The following is a 12,044-nucleotide window of genomic DNA, read 5'->3' as shown; positions in this document are numbered from 1 at the left end:
TTACATTGAGTCCTAAGGTTTAAAGTCAAATACAAAGAATCAATTTAAAGAAAGTGCCACAAATTTATCCCTAAAAGATGCACTTAGTTATATTCAACCACTTGGCATTTTAAATGAACTGAAATAAACCAAGGTTGGGTTTTGGGGGGTTTTTGTTGTTGGTTTTTTTTACCTCAGAAGAAGAAGTTGCGTGTTAATGAAAGGTTTTCATTTGACAGCACCTTATTTTTTCTGAGACGCTGTTTCACCTGAGAGCACACAGCTCCACTTCAGAATTCATATCAGAAATCCTTACACACCCGCCTGCATGAACACTTCCCTTTTGACTCTCCCTGTGTTTCTTTTAGACAGATGCACACCCACCCACACACATATGCACACGGTCCCCAGAACTAGCTCTGCTGAACTAAATCTTCCTCAGCTGCCCTACCGGTCAACTGGAACACGCATATCTTTTTCATTAATCCTGGATGCCACATTTAAGTGTGCATCTGTTTTTTTCTGCTTATTTGACATCTGTTTCAGCTGTTTTTTGTTTGGTTTTTTGCAGAGTCACAAGCTCTTGTTTTTAAATGGAGGAACAGTAGAGTGAGAAAATTGAGGCACAGTTATGGAGGCTAATGAGTGAAAATGTGGTGGAAAATGAAGTTTGCATGCATGCATGATGCTGTCATGAGGGATGCGTTGGATAACACAGTTCAGTTTTTCTCTGCTGGATCTGCTTCTCCTCCATGGCCACTGATGATTCCCAATTTGCATAATTTCTCACCTTCCTGACTTTTCCTACAAATCTCTCAATCACTCCTTTCTTTCCCTCTGATGTCCTCTGATGTCACCATTCTCCCAGTTTGAGCAGCTTAGGACCAGATTAATGCCGATCACATGACGAGGAGGAAGGAAGGAAACAGCGAGCTGCATAGCACGGAAGGTTCCTCGTCCTCTATGCATTTTCCTACGAGACTTACAGACTAAAATGTTATCTTTATACTCTTGATAGTTAATATGTCTGTGAACGCATACTAAAGCCAGACGCACCAGCATCGCTGAGTTTTTCCTCATCGCTGAAAAACAGCTAATACAAATGTAGTGGTCTAGTGACTGTTTAATGAACAGTGAGATAAGACAGGCAAAGAAAAATAAATGAAGTGAAGCATAAAATTAAGATAAGGGATATATGAGATTGTGAGAGACATCGAAGAAGAGGAACACGAAGAAGAAAAATTATAGGAGTTGAATCTGAATGAAATTAAGACATTTCTTTTGTTTTTAATAATAATAAAAATAAGAAGAACATAGATGCTCATATTTATATCAGTATTTGTTTTATTCTGATTGGGCGCTCCATACAAACAAAATGTTTGAACAGCAGGTGGGTGGAGCTGCTGTGCTCACAGACAGAGCTGTGTGCTCCAGATGACCATATTAGGGATATCCCCTCTCTTTGACAATGAGCGAAGAGTAGAAAAAACTGAGCTCTGAAGCATGAGCTTTTGGCTCACACCGATTACTTACAAATGCTAACCTCAATTTTGAAGATTTGTTTAATTTGAAAATGTGAAGTTGTAACAGTCAGTACTGACGAAAATAAGAAAAAGCACTGTAGGTCCCTCTTAAATATCTGTAAACATAAAGAGTTTTCAAGCTCAGTATCTTCCCCACACACATGCACAGGCACTGATGAATCTGTGTGCAAAAATTATTAAATCAACATCCTTCTGATGCAGCCATATATGATAAACATAACTGCAGGAGATTCTATGTTTTTATTAAAAACAATTCTGTAGCCACTCAGATATCAGTGAGCTATAGACTTCTACACATATTAGGAAATAGGAACCATCTCTTATATTTAAAGAGGATCTTATAGTCAGTTCAATACTATAAGTTCATCTTTAATCAAGCGCCTTTGATGCTTTTGTTTAGCAGTTCAGAAAAACAATATTGGCATAATCCCTTAAAAGATTTTTTCTGTGAGTAAAATATCTGGGTGAAATCTGGTTGTCAGGAATTAATAAAAGATCATCTAAGAAAATTAGTTATTGGATTTTGTTTTGTGTTGATGTTAGTGCACTGATGTGTGTTGGACATTCACAACCACAACTGACCAACAGGCTGCTGCAAGGAACGTCCATCCAGTTTTTAAAAAATATGTTAAGGTTGTATATTTGCACAATTAAAACCTCATATTCTGGATTTATTCTAGGGCTTAGTTGACTTAACTTTAATCATGTCCTGTCACTCCCATATCTACTGAATGCAAACATAAACAAATAATCAGTAACAGCAATCCAGCAGCCTATTCTATCTCTTTTAAGTGGTAATAGCCTTTTTTCCTTCAGTTGTTCTGAGGCTTAACGGGATTGATAAATGCTGCAGTAACTGCTCAGCTGATTATCTGCTCACTGAATCTGCCACACCTCAAGAGCAAGTTGTTAATCAGCCTATCAGCATGTTGGCAGAGAAAAGGTTGTCTTCAGAGGCAAACTCTTGTGTTTACCAGGTATCAAAACACGATTACAAAAGGCCACCCACTCACTCATGCTCTATCATAGTCTCCTTTTTAAGACACAAAGCCACATGCACGTATCATATCAGCACTCACACGAGCTGTGCTCAAATGTATGTGCATCCATGCGCACTAACACACATGGACATTTTAAACTGGCTTATGTCCTTGTAGAGATTGCGGATTAGATAGATAATTAACAAAATGCCACAAACAGTGGAAAGACGAAAAGAGAATCCTAGAGAGGAAGATCAAAATGAAAACCACGTTTTTATCCGGAGTAGAAGATCCCATCTGTTTCTCCAGAAGCTACCCCCAGGCACGGCTCTGTTATCAGCTTTTCCCAGCACTCCCGTGAACACCAGACCACATAAATACAGTGGTTAAAGGCTGCAAGTCTGAGCTTCAAATTCAGAATCCAAACTATACCATTCCCACTTGTTGAACTACATCCAGTGTATCACTTCACCCATGTGTTTCTCAGTACATCTTTAAATCTCCTTTTATAAATCATTCTTAGTCAAGGTCAAAATGGGCTCATGTGGGGCAAAGTTAAACAGTATCTTGTGTTCTATATTCAGTACACACAGATCGTCTAGACGATCACGATGCTACAGATCTGTTTAAAGGGATTTTTTGGATGCGGTGGGTAAACTAATCCTACTCTGAATCAGAGAGGGAGACAAAGAGAAATAGAATCTGATATATACTTGAGGCTGGGTAATGCTTTCCAGCTTGAAAATAACTGTAAATAAGGTAACAGAGGTGTGGACGACTTTAAAACAAATTTCTAAAGCAATTACAAGAAAACAATTAAAATCACTTATCGGTTTGTTTCCATGTGCCTCTGTGCGGACAGAATTTACAAAAAAAACAAAAAAACCCCAGTAAAGTTACGTTAAGTCACCTGGAATATTAAAGAACTGTTATTAATTATTAAGTGGATGATGTCCCTGCAAACTGGTATATGAGGACTATTATAAGAAAACTACACGAGGAGCAGGTTAAAATTGATTCGCGCTCTCACCACAGAAGTTAAACCCTAAATACACCCACAGCATCTCTTTACAGCCTCAGCGGAGCAAGCCAGAGAACCACCGGTGATGACGGGATTTGCGCTGCGCTCCTGCTTTCATTCAGGTCCCGCGCTGAATGAACAGAGCGCAGATACGCATGCATGGGGAGGATCCCGCGATTCATTCATTCACAGAGAGGTGACACCTCGCGCACTCTCACTCTCAAACATCTCACGTTTTCTGAATGAAAAAAATAGCGAGTTCCTTTGCCCGTTTTTTCCCCCATTTGGGTGGGTTGGTTCACATTTTCGCCTCCTTTACGCATCGATGCAACGCGCAGGGGCTCTCCAGTACAGTCGAGGGATAGTCATTTAAACAAGAAAGGAGAAATCAAGAGTTGTAGCGCGATACTTACAGTTGTAGCCATCGATGAAAGCTCCATGGGCCGGCGAGGGCTGATGGAGGTGATATTCCAGGGTGTACGGGAAGTCGGGTCCGGTGTCGGGAACACCGGTCCAATTAGGAGCTTAGAATCCATTAAAGATCCAAGGTGGTTAATGGAAAAAATAAAGATGTGTGTGTGTGATAAAGTGGAATTGTCAACTGCTGATTCTATATATGAGGTGGTCTAAGAGTCTAAGTGGCCAGTCATTATTCCTACCCTGCTTTCATATCCCACTCTAACAGAAATGTGCTGTTAGTACAGCAGCTGTTGATAGGGTGGGAAAGACCTGCTCTCTCTCTATCTGTGCGTGTGTCTCGCCCAATCCCTTCCCGGGATTGCCTCGGAGTGTGTCAGTGGGTCTGCATATGTACAGGAACACAAGCGGGCTTTAGTTTTTGTTTGTTTATTTAACTTCGAGGAATGAGTGAAGTAGTGTTTCTCCAGATTTGCCTGTTTGCACAGCTTCTCTTCCTACTCCCTCCTGGGTTGGAATTATTATATGTCGTTCCTACTGGTAAGAGTTAAAGTAAGAAAAAACAAAAAGAAGAATTATTCACTAGATTGTTAGCTGCCTCCTCCACATATGGCGTTGAATGGTCATTTATTGCTTTTCTTGTTGGGGAGAACCAAGTTTTATGTTGGCTAGCTACAGCTCGCAAAATACATGCATTTAGGTAACATTAAGTAAAAATCTGTATTTATTGCGTTGCTGAGAAATGATTCATTGTGAATGACCCAATTGCAAACACTAAAGAATGAAGGGATACATTAATCGATGAGGAAAAGAAAAATGTATTTGAGTTGATCTTGTTAGATTTTCATTCTAATGTTGTACTTGTAAAGGAAGTGAAGTAAAAAAAACACACAAAAATGAAGTATTAAAGAAATATGATGACTTAAAGAGATTTTGGGACTGCCTCTTAATCTTCTCATTTTTGTGTCCAATCCTACTGTGAATCACACTTGGAATTGTTTGGATTTACTGGCTGGTTGGTTTCCTGTAAGCACATTCCTGTGCACTTGGGAAATAGTGAACTAAGGAGGTGTATTGCTATCATTAGCCTACTTAGCTATGACTTACAGATCATTGTTTCAAGAAATATTTGTAAATTGCAATTTTATAAAGAAAGCGATTGGAGGCTTGCTCTGCAGTTGCTTCAAAGTCTCTTCATTGAAGCCTTTTAGCTTTATTTTGCTATAAAGCTATATTTTTTTGTTTTATTTTACTAATGTTACTAAAAGAGTTGTTGTTCAAGTCTTGAGCTGAAAGATGAAGCCAGTGCGGAAGCCCCAAAAGCTGAAGTTTATCCATTGGCCATTTGAGGGTAGCTCCAAAAGTAGGTGCATTCACACAAAGTATAACATTAAAATGCCTAAATACCATTTAAACCAGTCTTGATCTCTGTAAATAGTTTCTCTCTGAGTGTAATTGTTAAGCTTTGGATTGTGGCCATGTGCATGGCTGCCACTGTGGCAACACCTAGCTGTCTACTATTGGCTTCTGCTAATTCAAGTCAATGAACTGTGCCACTCAGCTGCAGTTACTTGTGCTTTTGGGATCATTTTACTGGAATTATTATACATTATAGAGACAATATGTGATTTTTGGTGTGTGCACTGCACCCATATAGTTTATTTATTGACTTGGCATGCAAAGCAAGCAGTGCTTGTCCAGTGACATCTAGTAGTAGATCAAAAGAAGTTAAAAACAAAGTGAAAGCAACCTCTGTCCTTCCATGTCAAACAGCATTCTTTCCCACATGCTTCTCTCATTGCCTGTTTGTGGCATCTATTAAATTATTGTGACCAAAGATGAATATTCACTCTGCAAGTAAACAGGCGCTTTGTAATTTATCACCTTAACAAATACGTTTCTTATTACTAACATGTGTCATGCAGAGGAATTAAAGTATGAAAAAGGCTTTAATAAATCCTTTACCAGGTTAAGAAAGAAAGCTTTGATGATGGAGTGGGGATGACTCCAGCCATGTCTGATTGGTGCAACTCCCACCATGGTCAGTAATGCTAGTCACACCTCAGATGCACAGTATGAACCAACATGGTGGTGGACAAATGCCACTTTTGAGGCTTTAAAATGCGGCATCTAGAAATCAACAAGTGATGCTAACTGTTTTTATGATATCTGGTGTTCTCCCACTGTTGCAATGTTTGGTTTGTCTTCCATTTGTTGGTGGTGTCAGTGTCTGCCTTATGAGTCATGACAAATAGTAGGAAAGATGTAGCTATCACCAAAATTTACCAATTTATTACCCAAAACAGCAAAAAAGCAGAAGCCACAATGACTTCATGCAGTGTGTTTTTTGGGGTTGCAGTGTGCTAAATGAGTTAAGTGAGTGTTTGAATGTTCAGCATGTGTTGTGAAGTATTACTAGCTGCACTAATTAACTCTTCATATCAGGAACCTGCAAGACAGCATTTAAGGACAAACGGGGGAAGCATAGATCAGGCTCAGTGAAGGCAGAGCGCTATCACACTGGACAGAGTGAACAAAAACTGTATAAACCAACGTATCTGTAAGATCACTTTTTAGATATTCATAATAGCTGATAAATCTGGAAGCCAAAATTTAGATTGCTCAACAACAAAATGTAACAGTTGTGGTACTAATGGGAAGACAGATGAAGCTCTGAGAAAGGTCAGGGGTGCACTGATTTGTCTGTCTTATGACTCCTGGGAAGGTAATGTTGGTTAGCAGTGATACTACAGTGGTAAAGACCGATACATTTACCATGCAGGAGCATGTTTGGTCTCGTCTGCACCAGCTCCGGGGTGAACAATAAAGCATTCATTGCATCTCTGCTGATCCAAGATGACATTTAGGGGAAAACAGTCTCAGGACAGGGAAAGGGAAGAGGCACTCATTGATACAGCAAAAGAAAAATGTTGACAAATTCGTAGAAACTCTCGAGTGTTTCTTTGAATTTGTCAAGAGATTCTTCATGTGAAACCCTTCCTCCCTTTGTTCTCTTTACCTCAACTGCCCTTTTTGCCTTTGGACTTGTTTTTAATTTTTTTTTAGCACATTAAGGCAGACTAAATCCTTCCCCTGTAACCCATTTTAACATTTATATAACTGTCTTTGCTGCGGTCTTTACTTCTCAACAATAACATGTTGAAAATACTTACTAAAGCCCTTTAATGCTCTATAATACACCATAAGTGCCCTTTTAACTGTCTTAACCCTACTTACGTTAACTCCCCTCTGTTATACCACAATCTTGTATGTGAAGAGTATCTACCACCTCTCTCGGGTCGGACGTCTGTGGCTTGAGGGCATCATGCTTTATACATTTCTGTATCTTTCTTTGCAACCAAGTGTCCACACACATTCATACAACATACAAGTTTAGGGTTTCAAGATGTTTAAACATTTTACTTCTGTCTTCTAGACTTTGCACTGAACTTTCTAACAAATAAACTCATCCTTCCTGCATACTTGCTGTTTATTTTGATTTTATGTGTACCGTGTGTATTTATGAGAGTGTATTTGAGGCCCTCTGGCTGCTGTAACACCCACAGAATCGTTGGTCCCATGATTCAGAGTACTGGCTGATATTAAGAGGATCAGAATGTGGGTCTGGACTCACACAACAGTAGCATTATACAAATAACACATTTAATACACAGGACTAAACAGTACCGCTCTGTGTGGCATGATCCTTGCCCTTCCTCCCTCTCTTGCTCAGTCCTGCTCAGGTTATACAGGTTATTCTTTCTCCACGTCATCCATTAGGCTCCTCACATGCAAAAATAATTAGGTTACCGGTACATTAAAATGACCTGGTTTTAGATCAGGCAACCCATTGTATCCAGGATATTGCATATATTACATATTTGCTTGTTGTTTTACATGTAAATAAACAATATATCAGTTTCGACAACCACAAAATCCTATTAGGCAGCATCCAGTGAAAGTAAACCTAACTCAGTACATTGCAAATAAGCAAACACAAATAATTTAACTGCTAGTGCAACAATAAGCTAAAGTATAAACATAAGCTCCCTCAATGAATTACAACCTTATCGTGATAGAGGGGTTTGTGCATTCCAGTAATCCAAGGAGCTCTGCTGTTATTTGGCCTTTATAGGGTCTTTCAAGGCAAACTGGTCCTGAGTGGGGGGCAAGACAAAGAGTGATGCTAAATCAAAGCAATTTGCTGGACAGCATTGGCGTACCCACACATATAGTGATGGTGCACTGGGAACCACTGGCAGATACCGCCATGGAGACTGGGGACACTAAGTCTGAGTGTGCCATGTTCCCCACCTCCATTGCTGAGATGGCTGCAAGAGTTGTGGCTTCAAGGTTGGTGGTGCCTTTTGTGGCGGTAATCTTAGAACCAGATAGTAGACACTGGAGGTAAAAAATGAGACTTGTTAGGGTTGGTTAGCCCGTGAGACTCCAGTGGCTGCTGACAGGTGCTCCCAGTAGAGTGCAAGTCTGGCAGTGGCTGATGCAAAAACACAGGTGTGGGAGGAGTTTGGTGAGACCATGGAATAAGACTTTTGGCTAGCCTCAAAAAGATTCTCATAAAACATTAGAAAAATCAAGAGGGTGAAGTGACACTCTACTCATACTCTATACAGTGGTAGTGGGATTCTGCTGCCCTCAACTGAGGATATAGTCAGGCAGTGGAAGTAACACTTCCAGGATCTCCTCAGTCCCACTGTCATCCATTCTGTAATGGAAGCAGAGTCTAAGGACATGGGGCATGACTGATTAGTTAAAAAAGTGCTCAGTGGCAAAGAGGTTCATCCTTAGCTTGACCTTGATCAGGTGGTAGCTTCCAGCTTGCACAGGAGTGGCTCAAGCAATGAGAATCTGCACTTTCACCTTGACCAAGGCTCTCGTGTGGAAAAGGCTGAAATGTCCACTCTGAGTCTGGGACGAGTTACTACACCAAGTGAATGAGTTTAAATATCTTGTGGTCTTGTTCATGAGTGAGGAGAGAATGGAGCATCAGATTGACAAATGGATTGGTGCAACATCAGGAGTGACGCTTTACTGATTTGCTGTGGTAAAGAGAGAGCTGAGCGTAAATACAAAGCTATCAATTCAATGGCTGAGCTATGTTCCTACCTTCACCTATAATCACAAGCTCTAGGTAGTGACTGAAAGAATGGGGTCACAGATACAAGTATAAATTAATTTATTTTGAAAGGTGGCTGGGCTGTCCATTAGAAATAGGGGGAGGAGCTTGGTCATTCGAGGGACTTGGAGCAGAGCCACTGCTCCTCCAGATCATAGTGAGTCAGTTGAAGTGGTTTGAGCATCTGATTTGGATTCCTCTTGGACATCTGCTAGATAAGTTGTTTAAGGATGTCCTTCAGGGGGAAGCCCCAGGGAAGACCCAGGACTCACTGGAGAGATCATGTCTCTTGCCTAGCTTGGGAACAACTAGATTAACTGGTGCCCCCACAGCCAAACCTGGATAAGCGGCGGAAAATAGATGGATAAAAATGAGCTTGTAGCAATGACCTTATTTCATTTCATAGTAAGTCAAAAAGGGTGTTTATTACCCTGGTTCAAGGTTCACTTTCTCTTTCTTGTATGAAAAATGATTAAAAATAGTTAAAGATAAAAAATACCTTTATGTCGTAAGCACAAGAAAGAATATTCTAATCACCAAAGTTATTCTAATCCCACTTAAGGCTGGTTCCTTATGTGTTCCCCAAGTGGTTGGCGGCAGTTTGTGGAGGTTGGTTCTTGCAGGATGAAATTGGACACAAAAAAGATCTTCACCAAAATAACTCCAAGTTTGGTTGCCAGCAAATGCTAGCTAACTACTAGCTGAGCAGTAGTACAGATTGGAAGAGTATAACATAAATGGAGAAAGATTGCCTTCAAAGTAAATTCAATGCCTTTTGAAAATTCTAAATATTTCAAAGGGCGCAACTTTTAACAAACGAAGCGGTCTCCATGTGTTAGTGTCACATTTTTCACTGCAGCTCTGAGAGGAACTAGACAGTGTTTGTAGACAATCTGCCTCTTTCATTCAAACTACAACTTCAATAACGTGCTTGTGACCAAGGAGGTTTTGCCAACCAGTGAATACACATTTTTTCTAGAGCCAGGTGGCTGCCAGGGGCTTACGGTCTGGTTTGCAAGCTTGTACAACTGTGACTTTAGCAATCATTTTCCCAGCGACTGCCATAAATCTCCACTTGCAATCAGTCATAGAGTACTCATTTGTTCCTTTATGATGACTGGTGGTTGCCAGATGGTCGCAGACCGGTTTCTATGCCTGTGTTACTGGGATCTTATTCGCTTTACCCCACTTGCAACAATCACCATGATTGTTGCATTTTCAAAATGGCAGACAAGTTAGCATCACATGCACAGTGGTCGCATGTCTACAGTCCATGCGTAAAACACCTCTCTTGAATTCCTTGAACACTTTTCTGGTGAGTTTATGGGGTCACTCACTCATTCTGGGTCATTCTGAATTAAAAAGTAAGTCAATTTCGGCCGTATGATGTTTTATGATGGAGGATTATCCGTAGTGTGAAACCGGTAAAGAGCGCTCATTCACAATCACAAATTGTTCCCCAATGATTGCGTCATTTAAAGTCAGCTCTTCCTCGTCACATCTGGAGTTTACATTTACTAGAGATTGATGCTACACACATTCTCAATATTTACATAAAATAAAACAACAGCAACCTATTTCCCAACCACAGTTCCAGAGATCAGCAGTTTCCTAAAGCTATATTTATAATAATTTGTCAGCAGCATTTTCAACTAATTGTATACGAGCAAGAGACAATTGACTAACAACAGTACACAGTGCATTACAATAGTAAAATCTAGCATGACCCTTTACAGATCTGAAGGTTAAAAAAAAGATTTTAGTCTATAGTTCATTTTGAGCTGGACAAAACTGCTTTTTACTTAACTTTGCATTTTATTCTTACTGTATTCTTTTTCTACTGAAGCTATAGAAAGTTTATTTCTTTGTTATCACTTTAGCCTTCCTCTGCATGCTGCTTTTGAGTCCTCTCTTAATGGTACATCTTAAAAGGAAGAATTTTAAGTGCTGGGGGAAAAGGGCTTTTTAAACCTTATTCTGGGGAAAAATCACCAAAAACCATTTCTTTATCAGACTTGACCTTCAGTTTTGTAGCTGTAGCTTACAATTATGGTTCTGGAGACAGCAGCTTCAAAATAACTGCCCAGAGGCTTCATCAAGATGACTTCAGTGTGGCAAGACTTGTTAGCTAATAACTGCCAATCAGCTTTATTTATACAATTCACAGCAACAATTGGACTATACACACCATAGAATATATGTGGTCTCCAATGGGTTTATTTCCCATCTTTGTTTCCTTCCTGCTTTTTATAATTGGTTGCTACACTCTAATTAGTTTTTATCTGTGTCCTTTTTGTTCTTAGACCATATTTATAATCCTGCTTGCTTTGACAGTCTGTCTGTTCACCAGCTGCTATTCACATCTCCATCCACACCTCCTTTTGACTTTGTTTTTGCTTCCTTTAGTAAAGTCCCTTTTCTGTGTTTCATCTTTTTGTTGGATAAACTGTAGTTAGTCTTCAGTTGGGTTTTTTGCCAATTTTCTGAACCATTTTTTGCTCCCACTTTGTTTTAAGTGCCATTAAAGTTCCCTTTGTCTGCCTCACCTGCTGACACCAGGTTTGGGTCCTCATTTTGATGGTGCACAGTAAGTCTGAAGTCTGTTAGTATACAGACGTCAGATGGATAAAAGGAAAAGCATTAAAGATCTATCTCCTTGAAAAACGGCAAGGATACTTCCTCCAAACTGAGTCTTTGTTGTCTCTAAGGGGCAGTTAAACACTGGTTAAAGTAAAATAAAGATTTGCTGTAAAAGGATTGAGATGCATTGAAAATTTAAACAGCTATAGATTAGGGAGGAATACATGATAAATAGAGATACACAAACTGCCAGTGTATTAAGATAGAACAGAAGCAATGAAAAGCGCAGAGGAGTATGTGTATAAGGTCCTAAAGATCTCTTGTTTATAGTGTGTGACAAGAGACCTGATAGGATGACCAATGATCATGTGGGCCATTTAGTTCAA

General features: G+C 39.8%; 1 protein-coding gene across 2 annotated transcripts in view; it reads right to left on the bottom strand.

The window, feature by feature from the left end:
• LOC113028238 (melanopsin-A-like) overlaps nt 1-4,327 on the bottom strand; it is a 33,514-nt gene extending 29,187 nt beyond the window's left edge. The window contains exon 1 of one of the 2 annotated variants that reach the window (XM_080305420.1): nt 3,938-4,327. In XM_080305420.1, the coding sequence (XP_080161546.1) occupies nt 3,938-4,060 (123 nt within the window). In that variant the 5' untranslated portion in view covers nt 4,061-4,327. The remainder of the gene's footprint in view (nt 1-3,937) is intronic. The other variant, XM_026178350.2, reaches the window with a different exon arrangement.
• Between the last annotated feature and the right edge of the window lie 7,717 nt (nt 4,328-12,044).

This window comes from Astatotilapia calliptera, chromosome 8 (genome assembly GCF_964374335.1).
Source record: "Astatotilapia calliptera chromosome 8, fAstCal68.1, whole genome shotgun sequence".
Taxonomy (NCBI): Eukaryota; Metazoa; Chordata; class Actinopteri; order Cichliformes; family Cichlidae; genus Astatotilapia; species Astatotilapia calliptera.
The sequence above is the reverse complement of the archived record's forward strand: the minus strand, read 5'-3'. Positions and strand labels throughout refer to the sequence as shown.